The sequence below is a fragment of the Podarcis vaucheri genome (genome assembly GCF_965113315.1).
Source record: "Podarcis vaucheri genome assembly, chromosome: 9".
Classification (NCBI taxonomy): Eukaryota; Metazoa; Chordata; class Lepidosauria; order Squamata; family Lacertidae; genus Podarcis; species Podarcis vaucheri.
This window is the reverse complement of record NC_138767.1, coordinates 59,095,131-59,114,064: the sequence shown is the minus strand read 5'-3', so window position 1 is coordinate 59,114,064 and position 18,934 is coordinate 59,095,131. Positions and strand designations below refer to the sequence as shown.

At 44.5% G+C, this 18,934-nt stretch overlaps 1 protein-coding gene across 11 annotated transcripts in view; it reads right to left on the bottom strand.

Moving 5' to 3' along the window:
- Positions 1-18,934, bottom strand: part of LIMCH1 (LIM and calponin homology domains 1) — a 216,150-nt gene that overhangs the window by 128,186 nt on the left and 69,030 nt on the right. For all 11 annotated transcript variants that reach the window (XM_082237995.1, XM_082237988.1, XM_082237993.1 and 8 more), the window contains exon 2: positions 11,006-11,076. In XM_082237995.1, the coding sequence (XP_082094121.1) occupies positions 11,006-11,076 (71 nt within the window). The remainder of the gene's footprint in view (positions 1-11,005; positions 11,077-18,934) is intronic.

Below are 18,934 nucleotides of genomic sequence, written 5' to 3'. Positions count from 1 at the left end.
ACAATAAAGTTATTTGGTTTGGATTGGATACTAAGCTATATCGATCAATGATGTGACTCAGTGTAAGGCAACTATCTATGTTCCTAATGTAACCCCACATGACTGTACTGAGAGAATAAAAAGACATATTCACTGCCCTCAGGTACCTGGACAAAAATGTGGGAAAATATATTAACAAAGGCAACTTCAAAAAGTTTACTTGACAAAAGGTAAGTTCTTTCTCTGCAGGATTTATATGGGGGTGGGGTAAAGAAAGAAGTACAACTAGGTTCAAATATTCTTATTCTTTCTCCCATGTAAAAATGCATGAGATTTCCGTCTTAGGCCTGCTGTGACACAGATGGCGCTGAGGTCTAAACCACTGAGCCTCTTGGGCTTGTCAATCAGAAAGTTGGTGGTTTGAATCCCCATGATGGGGTGAGCTCCCATTGCTCTGTCCCAGCTCCTGCCAACCTAGCAATTTGAAAGCACACTGGTGCGAGTAGATAAATAGGTACCACTGAGTTGGGAAGGTAAACAGCGTTTCAGTGCACTCTGGCATCCGTCACGGTGTCCCATTGCACCAGAAGCGGTTTAGTCATGCTGGCCACATGACCCGGAAAGTTGTCTGTGGGCAAACGCTGGCTCCCTCAGCCTGAAAGCGAGATGAGTGCCGCAACCCCATATTCGCCTTTGACTGGACTTAACCACCCATGGGTCCTTTACCTTTACCTAGGCCTGTTGTACAGGAAAAAAATGCACAACAGAAGTTCCCTTGCGGCTTTTGGGGCAGTGTGGTGACTTCTGAAACTGACCAGAATTTCAAAAGCAGAGGGGTCTGCCATTCAAAGTGGGGGGGGGGTCACACATTCCAGTAAGCATGTCCGAGGCTTTGTGGGATCCCAGCTTTCGACAAAAGTTATTCCTTTCCTCTAGCTATATTATATAGAAGGTTATTCCAGCTGCAACTTTGCATAGCTCTCACTTGATGCACTACCTTCTACTTGTCGCTTTGGTCACGGACCCCATACCGAACTATAATATTTGTTCCTCATTACATCTTGAACAATAAAAACATAGCAGGTTGCAACTCCGGCCTGATACAAAAACAGCCTCCCATGTCCCTGCCTGAACTTAGATCTCTGTCCTTAATGAGACTCGACGTCTCCCTCCCAGGCTAGACGCAAGCCAAATCCAAGAAGCCGATAATGGTTTGGCATTAGAATATACAGCACTGTAAACCACAGGAAATCGCTAGCCTTTTGTCACATTGTGGCATGGGTCACTCACATTCATTCCATAAAGGCAAAATACCTGGTGTGTGTGTGTGTGTGTGTGTGTGTGTGTGTGTGTGTGTGTGTGTGTGTTTATGCACTCACAAAGCAAAAACAACAAACTCCCCTAGCTGCATAAGTACATCGCAGTGCTATTGTTAATCTTAGGCAGTGACTAATTAACCAATTAAGTACGGTAATAATAATAATAATAAATTTTTATTTATACCCTGCCCTTCCCGGTTCAAAAACCAGGCTCAGGGCAGCTAACAACAAATTTAAAACATTTAACTGATGCAACAAAAAACAGCATAAAATACAGTATAAAACGTGAATAACAATAAATTCAGAATTCAAAAACCAATTTAGGGGGGAAATCCATCCAATAAACATTAGAGGATCACCAGGGCTAGCTGGCTAAATTAGTCCTCTTTGGGCCAGTGCGCAGACCAGGGGAGAATTAGCTGTGGGTTCTCAGAGTGGGTAATCTTCATAAAAAGGGGAGGGGGAGGGAAGGAAGGAAGGGGAATAAAAGATCAGGCTAAGTTCAAGCTGAAAGCCAGGCGGAATAGCTCTGTCTTACAGGCCCTGCGGAAGGAAGTTACCGTAAATCCTGCAGGGCCCTGGTCTCATGGGACAGAGCATTCCACCAGGTCGGAGCCATCACTGAGAAGGCCCTGGCCCTGGTGGAGGATATACACTTTACCACCAAATAAACTTAAAACTCCCATAAATGACCGGGAAAGCCTTTCAAAGTTGGGGGTACTTGCAAAATTATTACATCCAAGCGATCAGCACACCAAATGCACACTTAGCACATCTTGGAAAGCAAATGCCACTCTGAATTCTGTAGTTGGTTCTATAAACCAGTTTCTCTCACAACTGACATGACCCCAAATGAATAAACCGTGGCAATATCTTCCGCCCTGTAGTGACGTTTGGAGCATTGAAGAGGAAAATAATAGGACACAATGGAAACATAAACATAGAACTGATCGTCTCTGGCATTATTTGAAAGATAGGATACCAAACCACTGGTCTATCCTGCTCATTGGGTATTAGCTAGCTCCTCCACTCCCCATTCGCACTGATTCATAAAATCCATTAAAAAACAAGTATCATAGCCCTCACTGTCATAATCACTTCCTTTACACTGTACAAGCCATAAGATCTTACAAGGAAGGTTTCTTTCCAGAGAAGAGGAAAATAGAATACTTTACTTTAAAACTTACAGCTGTACCTACTGGTTTTTGTAATTCAAGCAAGACTTTAAATTGGCCATTTGTTTCTGCTCATTCCAATCTCTCTGAATTCTCATTTTTAAAGGGTGTTGCTAAAAGGGGTGTTTTGATCACTTCTTTAACGCCTTTTAAAGAGACTACTTGGTATTAACAGAGAATTACTGCTTTAAAACAAACGGTTGCAATTGCAAACAGCTGCTCAAACATTTACCAGCAGGTCCAGTCCGTCTAGCTGCAGCAGGTGGGCAGGAAAAACTGACAACAGTGGTTAGACTAGATTGCCACAATACTACAGAATGGTCTTCTGCACAGATCAGCCTGCCCTATGCCACTTCCGGAACTATAGTCTAGAGAGTGGCATGTGCTTGTAATGTACATGGAAGGGAACAACAACGAATGGGCCAGACCTTTCCCAGACAAAGGGGTGTTTACTGAGACAGTAAAGTAAAAGGGTCAGAATACTTGTTGCAGAAAGGAGCAAGGAGGGTTCTGAAGAAGAAGAGGAGGAGGAGGAGGAGGAGGAGGAGGAGGAGGAGGAGGAGGAGGAGTTTGGATTTCATACCCCGCTTTATTTACCCGAAGGAGTCACAAAGCGGCTAACAATCTCCTTTCCCTTCCTCCCCCACAACAAACACTCTGTGAGGTGAGTGGGGCTGAGAGACTTCAAAGAAGTGTGACTGGCCCAAGGTCACCCAGCAGCTGCATGTGGAGGAGTGGGGAAGTGAACCCAGTTCACCAGATTACAAGTCTACCGCTCTTAACTACTACACAGGGAGCCAAGAGTGGATGCACTGTGATGTTTTGACATCTGGGGAAATGAGAGGAATAAAGCCATAGAACCTGGAAAGCTAGAAAGATGGAGAGGGGCAATACTACCTAATTCCCCCTCCCCACAACTTGAAATGCATATTCCTTAGCCTTTTTCCTAATTGTTATTATTATTATTTTAAATATCCAACATTACAGTCAATATTGTTATAGATTGGGAGGGGGAAACCCCCCAAGCCTAGAAATTAATAAATGGTGGGATTATGATTATCTGTGATGCGAAAGGAGAAATACAAGCTGCAGAGGAATTCCTGAGCTAGCCTATGCAGAACAACCTGGCCAAGCTAGGGCCATTAAGAAACAATACAGGGCAATGCTGTCCTACCCACCCCACCCCCTTGCCCTGAGGTGTAAACAGAGACTGGGGGTTTGGAAGGTTACCACTGTAACTGGGTGTGAGTTGTCAGGAAAAGAGTGTTTTTGGAGCAAGGTGTTCTGAGGAGAAGAAGAAGGGAGAAGAAAGACTGGGATCCATCTTGGGCAGGCTGGCTGAAGGCTGGCTGTGAGAGATGCCTTACCAGGCATGGCCAAACTTGACCCTCCAGCTGTTTTGGGCCTACAACTCCCATCATCCCTAACTAATAGGACCAGTGGTCAGGGTTGTAGTCCCAAAACAGCTGGAGGGCCAAGTTTGGCCATGCCTGCCTTAGACTCTAGGGCTGTACTGCTATGGGGGACAAGCCCCTCCTGAAACAACCAGGCTGTAAAATCCAGATTCCCTCTATGCAGACTGAAGGTGTAAACAGGTGAATAAACCTATTTCTTAAATCTATGACAGTCTCAATTCTACACAGGAACACAGACCCTGGGTGAGTGCCTGGAATCTTGCAGAGAGCGGGGGGTGGCACACGACTTTTGCAACAATACATTTATTACACTAATGCAATCACAGCAATATTATTCTATGCTCCTTGTAATTTAGAAAAGTGAAAGAAGAACAGTTATGTTGACCAGGAGCAGGAAAGAGCACCGTGTGTGGCACCAATACATGAAGTAAGTGCAACTACAAACTGAAGTTTGGGAGAGAGTTTGATGCGGAGAAGTCATTTTCCCAAACGTCCATCCGCAGTGTTCTGCACAGCAATGTGAGAAGTGAGCAGGGGAAACTAGGCTTCATACATGCCACTATTGATTGAGGAAAACACAGGAAAAGAAGTGTTGGCTCAGCTGCAGCATGAAGAAAACCAGCAAGACTCTGGGTGCCTGCAATCTGTTCTACAGCACCACTAACTTAAGCAAAACTAAAAAGGAACTCAATGGGAATTGCCTCTTATTCTGGCACACAAAGACAGCTCCTGCAAAAAAATTGCTTTACGCAGTATTAGTCAATCCAAACCACTGTGCCAGAAGCCATGAAATCACTCCTTCAAAAAACGAAAGAGCTTAGCGCCTGAGCACAGCTGCATTAGCAATTGAAACGAGTAATGTTATGAAAAACAGAAGTGTTGCTTTAAACCCAAAAAGAAGAACGGCTACTCAAAAAAGGTTTTCACACTTTCAGATCTATGGCATACTTCCTTTTACCCAGCCTGTTACTATAATACGCACATTCCTTTCCAAGTCACCATGTACACATATTTTTGTTGAAGACAGATTTGATGAGAGACTCGTGTATTATGTACTGAGATATCTGGACCATAGAATGGAACGTAATAGTAAGAACCATCTCTTCAACTTTCCCTTACACTGAAAAGTTTCAACAGAAGCAAGTTGCAGGTGTATTAAACCTGGCTGCATATACTTTGGCCAGCCTTCAACTAGTCTGAGCACCCACAAACCCAAACCAGCTTGCTTTTAGCTGGGAAAAGAGCTCCAAAATACCACGCTCCATTTTAATCTTTCTTCAAGTCCCTTCAGATTTCCCTCATGCACACCAGTTGCAAACAAGACATCGCTTTCCATCTCTCAGTGCAGTGAAAACAAAGCACGATCTGGTCTAATCAGGGGTATATTTTTTTTTAAAAAAAGCCTCTAACAGTGAAACAGGAAGCGCATATATCACACAAACAAACGAGAACATCAGTGTGAAGCAAACCACAAAATAAGCACAAGTGAATATAGTTTTAATATAAATTACTCTGCAATTGTTAAAGTCATAGATCATTTGAACTTGGGGTTACAAGTGACGTACTTTTTTGAGGCTACATTTGAGACAGCAAATGTGCCTTTCCTTTCTGGTAACACTATCACAATCATACAACGGAGGGAGGAACATCTCTTACATGCCCATAAAAGCTGTATGAATACTTTAATCTCCCCAGCATCATAACCTCTGGAATGTTCTTTCTCAACAGGATTCAGTCTGCCCCTCATTTTGTCCTCAGGGTTCAAGAATATGAAATCTATGAGCCTTACATGGAAGGGGAGCACTTATCCATACCTAGACGCCACATGCACGAGTTTTGCTGAGAAAATCAACCAGTTTAAAACCAGACATGCACCATTTTTTACTGGGGTGAGGCACATGTTGCTATTTTCTAACGTTGATAACTGTAGCAAAGCACAAAATGGTAAGTTGCTTTTAATGCTGTGAAGGTAGGTAAAGGTAAAGGACCGCTGGACGGTTCAGTCCAGTCAAAGGAAACTATGGGATGTGGTGCTCATCTCCGCTTTTCTGAGGGAGTTGGCGTTTGTCCACAGACAGCTTTCTGGGTCATGTGGCCAGCATGGCTAAACTGCTTCTGGTGCAACAGGACACTGTGACAGCTGACAGAGCGCACAGAAATGCCATTTACCTTCCCGCCACAGTGGTACCTATTTATCTACTTGCACTGGTGTGCTTTTGAACTGCTAGGTTGGCAGGAGCTGGGACAGAGCAATGGGAGCGTACCCCGTCGCACGGACTTGAACTGCCCACCTTCCAATCGGCAAGCCCAAGAGGCTCAGTGGTTAGACCACAGCACCACCCGCATCCCAACTGTGAAGGAAAGATAAGTGACTGGAGTTAGACAGATGCCACTGATTGTGCACACAGCCCCACCCATTAATGCTCCAGACAGGAAAGGGTGGGGTTCTTACAGGTTTGACCCTGCGTGACTCCAATTACCTCAGCAATGCAATGGTCAAACCACTTCCCAGACATGTCCCTGGGAAAGGGGCAGGCAACCGAACACAATTGCCAAGATGTTCTCTGTCCACCTCTGCACTTAAATGATAGGGTTTGCTTGTCAAGGTTGCCAGATGGCTGACTGAGGAACACTAGACCCCGGGCAAGCAGGATTCACAAGAGGCGATCACACTCACGCTAGAGTGCAACGGAACAATCTCCACCAGGGTAAGTCAGGTCTGTGAACCTCATTGGTCAGACAAAGGGTATTTGCAAGCAAGCAAGGCATTTCCCCCCTCTTCTTTTGTACTAAAGGTCCACAAATTGGTTAGACTGGGATTAATAGGGCAACATGAGCTGAGCGGTAACTTAATTCCCTGTTAATTAAGCACTTTTCTACCAAAGGCACTATTAGCCAAGGACGAAATGTACGACTAGAGACAGAGAAAACATAAAAGCTGCAAGACAAGCCACACCTCTAGTTTTCAAATATAGTTTTCAGTTCGTCATGCACGTATTTGGTAACACGGGGAAGTACAGTGACGGACACATCCATATGGACTTTTATATCCAATCCTTCTTCGAAGGTGCCCAAAGTGGCATGCATGACTTTCTCCTTACAACAACTTTATGAGATAGGTTAGAGAGCTGTGAGAGAACTATGAAGTTCACTGGGTGACCATGACCATGGGCCTTAGGTCACTCTCAGCCACCCTAATCTACCTCAAGAGTAGTGGTCTAAACCACTGAGCCTCTTGGGCTTGCTGATCAGGAGGTCAGTGGTTCGAATCCCCATGACAGGGTGAGCTCCTGTTGCTCTGTCCCAGCTTCTGCCAACTTAGCAGTTCAAAAACACAGCAGTGCAAGTAGATGAAGAATTTGGAGCAAATGATTCAGCAAAGGAAACACAGCCCAGAATAACTAAGGAGATAGTACAAGAATATTTGGCTACTTTAGATGTATTCAAGTTTCCAGGGCCAGATGAACTGCATCCAAGAGTATTAAAAGAACTGGCAGATGTGATCTCAGAACCACTGGCAGTCATCTTTGAGAATTCCTGGAGAACAGGCGAAGTCCCGGCAGACTGGAGGAGGGCAAATGTTGTCCCTATTTTCAAAAAGGGGAAAAGAGAGGACCCAAATAATTACCGCCCAGTCAGTCTGACATCAATAGCAGGGAAGATTCTGGAGCAGATCATTAAGCAAACAGTCTGTGAGCACCTAGAAAGGAATGCTGTGATCACCAATAGTCAGCATGGATTTCTGAAAAATAAGTCATGTCAGACTAACCTGATCTCGTTTTTTGACAGAATTACAAGCCTGGTAGATGAAGGGAACGCAGTGGATGTAGCCTACCTTGATTTCAGCAAGGCATTTGACAAGGTGCCCCATGATATTCTTGTAAAGAAGCTGGTAAAATGCGGTCTTGACTATGCTACCACTCAGTGGATTTGTAACTGGCTGACTGACCAAACCCAAAGGGTGCTCATCAATGGTTCCTCTTCATCCTGGAGAAGAGTGACTAGTGGGGTGCCACAGGGTTCTGTCTTGGGCCCGGTCTTATTCAACATCTTTATCAACAACTTGGATGATGGACTCAAGGGCATCCTGATCAAATTTGCAGATGACACCAAACTGGGAGGGGTGGCTAACACCCCAGAGGACAGGATCACACTTCAAAACGACCTTGACAGATTAGAGAACTGGGCCAAAACAAACAAGATGAACTTTAACAGGGAGAAATGTAAAGTATTGCACTTGGGCAAAAAAAATGAGAGGCACAAATACAAGATGGGTGACACCTGGCTTGAGAGCAGTACATGTGAAAAGGATCTAGGAGTCTTGGTTGACCACAAACTTGACATGAGCCAACAGTGTGACGCGGCAGCTAAAAAAGCCAATGCAATTCTGGGCTGCATCAATAGGAGTATAGCATCTAGATCAAGGGAAGTAATAGTGCCACTGTATTCTGCTCTGGTCAGACCACACCTGGAGTACTGTGTCCAGTTCTGGGCACCACAATTCAAGAAGGACACTGACAAACTGGAACGTGTCCAGAGGAGGGCAACCAAAATGGTCAAAGGCCTGGAAACGATGCCTTATGAGGAACGGCTAAGGGAGCTGGGCATGTTTAGCCTGGAGAAGAGGAGGTTAAGGGGTGATATGATAGCCATGTTCAAATATATAAAAGGATGTCACATAGAGGAGGGAGAAAGGTTGTTTTCTGCTGCTCCAGAGAAGAGGACACGGAGCAATGGATCCAAACTACAAGAAAGAAGATTCCACCTAAACATTAGGAAGAACTTCCTGACAGTAAGAGCTGTTCGACAGTGGAATTTGCTGCCAAGGAGTGTGGTGGAGTCTCCTACTTTGGAGGTCTTTAAGCAGAGGCTTGACAACCATATGTCAGGAGTGCTCTGATGGTGTTTCCTGCTTGGCAGGGGGTTGGACTCGATGGCCCTTGTGGTCTCTTCCAACTCTATGATTCTATGATTCTATGATTCTATGAATAGGTACCGCTGCAGCAGGAAGGTAAATGGCGTTTCCATGTACTCTGGTTTCCGTCACAGTGTTCTGTTGTGCCAGAAGCGGTTTAGCCATGCTGGCCACATGACATGGAAAGCCGTCTGCGGACAAACACAGGCTCCCTCAGCCTGAAAGCAAGATGAGCACCGCAATCCTATAATCGCCTTTGACTGGACTTAACCATCCAGGGGTCCTTTAAAAGGTAAAGGTAAAGGACCCCTGACAGTTAAGTCCAGTCGCAAGTGACTCTGGGGTTGCAGTGCTCATCTCGCCTTACTGGCTGAGGGAGCCGACGTTTGCCCGCAGACAGTTTTTCTGGGTCCTGTTGCCAGCATGACTAAGCCACCTCTGGTGAAACCAGTGCATGGAAACGCCGTTTACCTTCCCGCCGGAGCGGTACCTATTTATCTACTTGCACTTTGATGTGCTTTTGAACTGCTAGGTTGGCAGGAGCAGGGACCGAGCAATGGGAGCTCACCCCGTCGTGGGAATTTGAACCGCCAACCTTCTGATCGGCAAGTCCTAGGCTCTGTGGTTTAGACCACAGCACCACCCACATCCCTCCAGGGGTCCTTTACCTTTTACCTTTTGCCCTCAGGCCTGTGAAGTAGCACCCTGCCATTACACTCCCACAACTGAACTTACTGCGTGTTAGGGGCAGGTAGCGTCAGAGATATGCCACTTTAGCTGCTCGGCCCTGTCCTCATTCCACATACAGAAATTAACTAGACTGGAAGTTAAATCTTAACTCACTAGTGGTGATGGAGTAGCATCTTCCACAACACCCAAGACAGCAAGCTAAGGGGGTGGGATGGAAAATGCCATGTGGCATACATAGCACTGTCCTTGAAAAGAGAGGGAATGCCCAGGGGGCTTAGGAGAAACAGCAAGGGGGCTGTGCTTTCTGCTACCATCCAGTGTTTACCTCCTGTAATGGTTTCCCCACTTTGCCTAACAGTAGGGCCGGCTCTGATCTCCCAGTCCAGGCATAGGCAAACTCCGCCCCTCCAGATGTTTTGGAACTACACTTCCCATCATCCCTAGCTAACAGGTCAGGGATGATGCGAACTGTAGTCTCAAAACATCTGGAAGGCTGGAGTTTGCCTATGCCTGTCCCAGTATAATGAGCAGACTAGAACTTAATTGTGCACAAGTTATTGCACTTCTCGAATGTTCTGATGCAGTTCTCATTCAAAATACATTTCAAAGCACATTTTAGAGTACACATAATACCTTTTGCGAGTAATATTCAGAGTAGACTACTCTGAGTACAACTTACTTTAACAAAAAATAATAATCTAAATAAATGAATGACTTGCAGAATAATGTAGATAGGTTTTGCCCCACAAAACTCAATGTGACCCTTGAGAATGGAGTCAGCCTTTACCTGCAAGTCCCCATCCTGTAATCCATTTCTGGCGGCCCGTGTTAAATATGACAGAACTTTGGAAATGGTCATGCATTAACACAAAGCAAAGCATCCTGGTGGACTATCTGGTCACACTAAGGCCAATTTCTTGAGCTGTGAAGAATGCTTGCTAGGCAACAGCAGAAGCCTGCATGTTAAATAATATTGGCTGATATTTGAGAGCCTCCCTTGTCCATTCCATAAAGAGGTATATTACATCAAGAATGGCAGCGTTCCCACCAGATGTGCATGTATACTTTGGAGGACGCTTGGACAACCCACCATGACCATCCAGTTCCTAAGCATGCAACACATTTGATGACGAGCCTCAATTGTTTGCTTTGGCTACACTTGTTTGAGTTGGAGGTGCTCCACACAAGAAGTTTCCTTTGGCTTGAGGTCGGATGACTCCTAACAGCAGGTCTGTACTATAATGTCTGGGAAAGTAACTTTTCTTCCTAGGAAGTCATAGCACAATGTGCTTTTTAGCACATCCGAGGGGGCCATCTAGGCAGCTGGCGAAACATTCCCAAAGCCAGGTCAACAAACCAAACTCGACAAGAAGCAAACGAACAAAAAATGGTTGTGTGACTCTTCCTCAAATCTATCTCCAAAGCACAGATAACTTGAACGCTATAGCTATTATTACGAGGACTTCACAAAAAGAACTTAAAACTCATAGTTCAAGGTGCAGTTTTACTTACTCACACAGCAGAACACCGTTTTCTAATCCAGATCGAAAATCTTTATCACCAAAGGTTCTCCCCGTAACTTGCTGTAAAAGAAGGAGGTGGGGATTAGTCCATCAAATCTTAGGGTTTGGGACAGTTTTCAGAACAAAAACGAACTTCATCATAAAGCACTCCAGCTCAATATTTTCTGGCACTTCTGAAACAGCCTTAGTCACAGCCTAGAAATTTATTTTCTGCTTATACACTGTATCCCATGTAAGACTTCAGTGGGTCTACTATTCTGAATATGAATTAATTGGATACAGCCTTATCACTTTAGGAAACACTGACCTAACACTTCATTCAAATTTGCAGTACTCCATCATTTGGTAAAGACAAATTGAAAAGCTGTATTCATGCAATTTATAATTATTATATACAATCCCCAAAATACCGATCTGCCAACTCATGATACATTTTAACACATCTAATAAAGTAGGTAGGCTCTTTCCTATGTTTATTGTTGTTGTTAATTAAATTTGTATATACTGCCCTTCAGTTGAAGATCCCATGTCTACAAATGTGACCAAGAGCATGTTCACACCACTTTTTGGGGGACTTTGAATAAATACTCAAAGGGCTATCTGTGCCCAAATAAATCATATACAGTTGTTACACAAAGAGTATTGGAAAATACAAACCAGGAAGCCCCATTTCTGAGAAAACTATAAAAAATAAATTTTACTTTGTAGAGGTACCATATTTTTCGCTCCATAAGACGGGGGGAATGCAAGGAAAAAATATTCTTTAAAGGGAGCGCTGAGCAGAGCCTGTATGCATCCCAGGCTCTGCTGAACACTCCCTTTCACGAGTTGCGTGGAGTGCATGGAAGGCTGCCCTTCTCCCTCCTTGGGGAAAAGCACGCTCCACGCGGCTTGTGAAAGGGAGCGCGGCTCTTGGGGGATTTTCCAGGAGGTGAGGGAAGGGACAGAGGGGCTAAGCCAGAAGCTAGAACAGCAAGAGGGAGCGCTGCACAGCAATCCCTCTCACTGTTCTGGCTTCTGGGATAGCCACGCAGCCTGCATTCGCTCCATAAGACGCACATACATCTCCCCTTACTTTTTAGGAGGGAAAAAGTGTGTCTTATAGAGCGAAAAATACGGTAATTAAAGCTCGGGTATGACTCAATGAACTTTTCCCCTGAGAATTTTCCAGTGCTTTACATTTCACATATATATATATTTTCCATTTCACAAGTTCATTGGCAAAAATGAATGGACACCAAACACAAATAAATAACTGGGCAAATGTGGCCATTTCCACATACAGTGGTGCCTCGCAAGACGAAAAGAATCCGTTCTGTGATTCTCTTCGTCTAGCGGTTTTTACGTCTTGCGAAGCAAGCACATTGAAGGATTAGTGGATTAGCGCTATTAGCGGCTTTTAGCGGCTTATCTGCTGATCGGATCAGCTGATAAGTGGCTTAGCGGCTTAGAAAAGGGGGGGGAGGAAAAAACCCAGCAGGAACTCGCAAGACATTGTCGTCTTGCGAAGCAAGCCCATAGGAAATTCGTTTTGCGAAGCACCTCCAAAACAGAAAACTCTTTCGTCTAGCGAGTTTTCCGTCTTGCGAGGCATTCGTCTTGCGGGGCACCACTGTATTTAGCTTTGCTTACTAAAGCTAAGTCAAATAAGGATGATAATTACATCATTCTCCAGACCAGGAGTGGGGATACTGTGGTTCAGCAACATCTAGAAGGGCCCAAACTCTCATCATCCCCAACCCTTGACAATGGTGGTTGGGAATGATGGAAATTTGATTCCAGCAACTTCCAGAGAGTCACAGGTTCCCCACTCCTGCTCTAGGGCTGCTGAAAATTCCCTGACGCAAAGTGAAACCTTTCCAAAGCAAATGACCCCAAATCTAAATCTATTTGAATCAAGTTAGCCACAAGTTATTCAGGTCCACTTTCCCAATGCTCAGAGTGCAGAAGCATCCATTCCGCACACACACAACATCTTTAAATGATGCTACACTCTTGGCCCTGTGGCACCTTTGCACTCCATCCCTCCTATGCTTAACACACAGGGTGATGATTTGGAGAGAGCTGCAGGATGCAGAGCTGACAATTTACCCAATCATTTGTGCAGTGCAGTACCAGGGGAACAAACGGGAAGCCTTCTGCTCAAATTCCTAGCTGAAGCAAGCATTGCCCTTGCAGCCTCTTTAAGAGCACACAGAACCTCACAAGCATATCTCATTCACTTCTGATGCCTGAGCTATTCGCCAAGTCTTTGATAAGATTTATAAAACGTAGAAAAACAGGAAGAGGCTGCTTTTCATGTGATACCATGATTAAAATCAAAGAACCAAAGCTCAATGTAATTTGTCATCTACACACGTACAACAAACGGTATGATTCCATCATCTTTGTTACATTTTCCTCTTTAAAGAGGTTGTGTTCAGTCTTGGCAATGGAATGATTCTATTGCTGTTAGTTGACATACATGAAATGTGTGTTTACCAAGGAAAACAAAGACATTTGAGCACAGAGAGACTAAACTCAGTCGAATGCAGGGGTGAGGAACTTCAGCCTGAAGGGGAACAGAGTACGGCCTGCATCAAACCTGCTGGAAAAGTACCGGTAGACATGATAGTGAAGCTCTTCGGATTCCGTCTTGGAATCAAGAAATCCCACCTCAAAATCAGAGGCAAGTTTTACACACCCAAAACATCTTCTTTGGCTCATAAGAAAATCCTGAGTGGGAAAAGAACTTCCAACCTCAGCCCACCGCCACTGCTGCCTGTCTCTACTGTACATCTCAATCTCCCCAAGCGGTGCAGCAATAAAACTGCCAGCACATTCGCAAAGCTAAGCAGGCTCCGGTATGGTTTCAAATTGGATGGGAGACCAACACGTGTTGAGATTCCTGCATTGCAGGGGGCTGGCCTAGATGACCCTTGGGGTCCCTTCCAACTCTACAATTCTATGAAAGGGAAGAGTGGAGGTGGAGACAACTTGCAATGCAGGAATTCTGCCCAAGCCATCCCTGGGTGGGCTCAAACCACCAACCAGCTGGTTAACAGCCAGACACACTAACTGACCCATTGTGACACTGGGGGCTTTGCTTTTGTGTATGACCAAAGGAGCACCAAAACTGTATTGATGGGGAGGGGAAATTGTTCCTTTCTTGCTGGTTAACAGAGTGATAGGGTGTGGGGAAAATATGGAGGATCCCATGGGAAAACTAGATTTCCCATCTTTCTTCTTCTTCTTTGGAGATCACTCGTACCCAAGTAAGATTGTCTTCCATGAACACGGTCTTAACAGTGAGTCCGTAAGTGACTGTGGAGGCAAATTCTGGATCCACACATCCTTCCGCAGTGGGGACATAGGGTGTTGATCATGGTGAGGGTTTGCCAAGCGTGCCTTCCTCTTAGCACGCTTCTCCCTTTCATCCTGAGTTCGACATCAGACAGTGGTACCTCGGGTTACAGACGCTTCAGGTTACAGACTCCGCTAACCGAGAAATACTACCTCGGGTTAAGAACTTTGCTTCAGGATGAGAACAGAAATCGTGCTCCAGCAGCACGGCGGCAGCAGGAGGCCCCATTAGCTAAAGTGGTGCTTCAGGTTAAGAACAGTTTCAGGTTAAGAATGGATCTCCGGAACAAATTAAGTACAGTGGTACCTCGGGATGCGAACGGGATCCGTTCCAGAGCCCAGTTTGCATCCTGAATGGAACATAAGATGTGACGGTGCGCATGCGCGGGTCACGTTTTGCCGCTTCCGCGCATGTGTGTGACGTCATTTTGAGCGTCTGCGCATGTGTGAGTGGCAAAACCCGGAAGTAACGCGCTCTGTTACTTCCGGGCTGCCGCGGAGCACAACCCAAAAGCGCTCAACCTGAAGCACATTCAACACAAGGTATGACTGTACTTAACCCGAGGTACCACCGTACTTCCCACCATCACCACTGAGTGGAAGAGTGGAGAATGTTTGAGGATTGGCAGTGCAGGAGACATCCTTCCTAGTTCTAGGTTTGACGCATGGATTCCCACACACACACCCAGTTTCCTCTATCTTTTTTTCTGGGGTCCAGAGACTGAAGTAAGAGCCAAAGAGCTCACTTATCTGTGTTCTTTTAAAATGACATATTTTTAAAACGGATACCTTTCTAAATTTGCCCCATTACTCACTTGAATCAGCTTCCAGCAACAATAAAAACAATAAAGTTATATATAATACAACGCAGATAGCTATATCAATAAGCCAGATCAACGCCAAAAGCCAGACCGCTAAACAAAGCCATATTACCACAATTGTTGTCAGTATGCATCAGTTCATATTACTGAGGCTTGACATGATCCACTGCATTAGCCTAACAAGCCCCAGGTGTCAGAACAGCTTAAGGAAGGGAGGGGGAAAGCCAAAGGTTACAAATAACTAAGCAGATGATGTCCCCAGGTGAAATTTTTCCTATCCCGCCACATATTGGAAGCCAAGTGACTGGGCAGTGCCAAAGCTTAATGAGACCTTGGCTTGCTCCTGGAGGCAATTATTTGGTTTCTACATGAGATGGATAGCAAGCGAGGAAGGAAGGGGATTGCATTATGTGAAACACAGCCATGAAGAGATCGTTTGTCCTAGAAAGGATACGGGGATTGTGCTTGATAAAAACAGCCATTTATCTGCTCATTTGCGCTAAATAGGTCCCATACGGCTCTGTTTAGAGCAAAACAGTCAAAACAGATGCATTTCGGCCTCAAGCAAAGATGGCTTTTTCGTTAGAGAATACTACAGTACAGTAAAATAGTTCCACAGATTACCGTATCTTGAAGACATTGAGAGGTTGAAATCCACAGATTTCTCGGTTTAACCCTAGAGTACGCCTGGGCAGCCGGGAGCCTGAAAAGGCCCTGAAACTCTTCCATTTTATTCAACAGAACTACTATGAAGTAAGGGACGCGGGTGGCGCTGTGGGTTAAACCACAGAGCCCAGGACTTGCCGATCAGAAGGTCTGCGGTTCGAATCCCCGCGGCGGGGTGAGCTCCCGTTGCTCAATTTCTACTGGTGAACAGCTTTGAGAATTAGGTTGCTTGCCACACAAAATTAGTCCATTTATAGGGAGACTTTGCAAAAAAGTAAGCTTCCACAGAAGATCACTTTATTTGTCCCTGCTCAATTTCATCCCCTCTCCCATAAAGCCATCTGAAAAGATGACCATACAACAAGTAGATAAAATACACCATTATTTCCGATTCCTGAGGGGCCCTTCCTCTAACCAGTATTGCTGAATCACAATAGCTTGGTTGTAATTTGGCAGTAAATACTTGGTGGTAATTTGGAATAAAGGAGCATGTTTTTGGTATTTATTGTATGCCATTACCACAAACCTCTTGTGTGATCTTTTGGAAACCGCTTTGGTTTCATTCTCTAAAATGGAATCAATTGTTCCTTTCTTCTACCCTTGCTTGACTCGAATTCTCTGGGCGAGAATACTAATTATGTTGCTGTTTTCATTCAGTGCAATATTTTTCTTTCAGAAACACCCAGGGGGGACAATCTGGATCAGGACCTGGGAGATTTTTGCAGGGGAGGGTAAAAACCAGGCTTAGTCAATGTTGTGCCTTCAAAAAAACATTTGGACTACACTTCCCATCATGCCCAACCACTGGCCATGCTTGCTAGGCGTGGTGGGTGATGGAGTCCAACAACATTATGAGGGAACCACATTGGCAAGCCTTGTTATAAACCAGGGGTCGGCAACATTTTTTGAGGCCGGTCCGGTCCACTCCCCGGCAGACCTCTCCGTGGACCGGAGCATGCGCGCCCATGCGTGCACTCAAACTATTTCCGGCGCTCTTGACAGAATCCCCACACCGATCCACAGAATGGCCGTGGGCCGGTTCCAGGAAGCTCATGGGCCAGAACCAGCCCATGGGCCTTAGGTTGCCGACCTCGGTTATAAACAGTGCTTTAAGACTCAGGAACGAAAAGGCCTTAGGAAGTAAAAAGATTTCTGCCTTTCCAGAAGAATTTCCAGTTCAGCACCAAGCAAGAGTGCCCCAAACTGAACAAGGTCCTCTCTCAGGTCCTCACCCACCTGAGGGTAGGGGGGTCTGAAGCAGGGTCTCTAAGGAGTATCTGAATATGTGGGAAAGTTCATGTGTTTTAAAGAAAAAGCAAGCTTCCAGCTCCTCTTGCTGTAGGGATATGCATAAGAATACAAAATGTTCCTTTTTAACCAGGCCTTTGGTTGATCTGATGACCTTTTAAAATGTGTTTTTGTGGGGGAGGGTATTGGGTTGCTGTTTTTATTTTTATTATGTATTCTGTGGTTTTATATTTTGATTTTATTCTGTGACCGCCCTGAGACCCCCAGGTATCGGGCGGTATATAAATTCAATAATAATAATAATAATAATAATAATAATAATAATAATAATAATCCATTTTATTTGTAAAAGCAAGAAAGTTCCACCATTTCACCGTAAATGTGTCTCTCTTTCTTTCTTTCTTTCTTTCTTTCTTTCTTTCTTTCTTTCTTTCTTTCTTTCCTGTTTTTCTGTCCTGTTGCTATACCTAGTTTTTGTGCAAAGTTTTTCAGCAAGGGCAATTTCCCACACTTTATTGTACCAATTTAACCAAAGGAATTCCACTCAAACCCTTCCAAACTCTTGCTGCTACCAGTAAATATCCAACTAATGGCCCTGTTATTTTCCTTTCCTTTTATACTACGGTTCTCACTATACTTCTTTTTTGTACTTAAAACTTAACTCCTAGGGACAGAAGTTACACAAGTCAAATAAAGTGATTAAAACAAACAAACAAACCATGGTGAGCTTTTGTTTTCAGGTTCTGCCATGGTTCATCTCAAAACATCCCCTCTCTTAGGGTTGAAGCACATGGTTCACAATATGGGAATTCTCGGCTCACTCAGCCCTCTCTGATATCGGAGATATGAAGCAACAAGGCAAACCACATGTTTGCCCTGGAAAATGTGAGAACAGATCACATAAATTAAGCATAGAGGAGCCTGCTTGCACCACCCATATCACACAGAAGGCCATCTTTACATCATCTGCAGACAGAAGAGCATAAACTGGGCCTCAGGCTAAGAAATATATAATAATGCTTGCGATTTCTTTTTCATCTGCATTCTTGCTCCCTCTGAAATCTGTTAGCAATAGCAAACAATATACTTAGCTTTCAGTGGCCGACGTATACAGAGAAGGCTTTAGCCATCAGAAAAGTAAGTCTGAAAGCAATTACCTTGCTGGTGGTTCCTTTTGAGCACAAATTTACACACTGATGCAATAACTGGAAGTAATTATTTTTTTAAAAAAATTGATCTGCCAACAGCACCTATCTGTGACAAACAATGCAATTCTAGATGAAATGGGATCACTAATCAATTTCTACATAAACAGAGCTGGGGTGAAAACCCACATGAATTTATTTCTGGAACATCCAATTAAGATTGTAATGCGGTAAAGTGGCAATTGGTCTGTTGCTTTTATTTTTCCCTGCTGCTCCAGATACAGGAGAGGTTTTGTTCACAGGGCATGCGGCGGGGAGATGCTGGCTCAAACAATAACCGGCTCTTTTTTTATTGTTAGAACACCTGCTGCCTCTGACACCACAAACTCATCCATTATGCAATGTCCATGTGGCGATGGGACCACAAGCAGTAATTCTGAAACAGAGTGTCAATGCAAAGAAACAAAAAGGGTAATTTCTCACTTGGCTTTTATACACGCAATCTCTCCTTCCTTGACTTCTGTTTATATTGCTGCTGCTTGTGTGTATATAACATTTTGTGATCAGCATCAAGGAGAGAGAGAGAGAGAGAGAGAGAGAGAGAGAGAGAGAGAGAATGCTAAGTACCTTCTCTTTGTCTTCCTTTCTTAATTTTTAATTTTTATTTCCTTCCTTTTTTTGTAAGGGAAGATACAA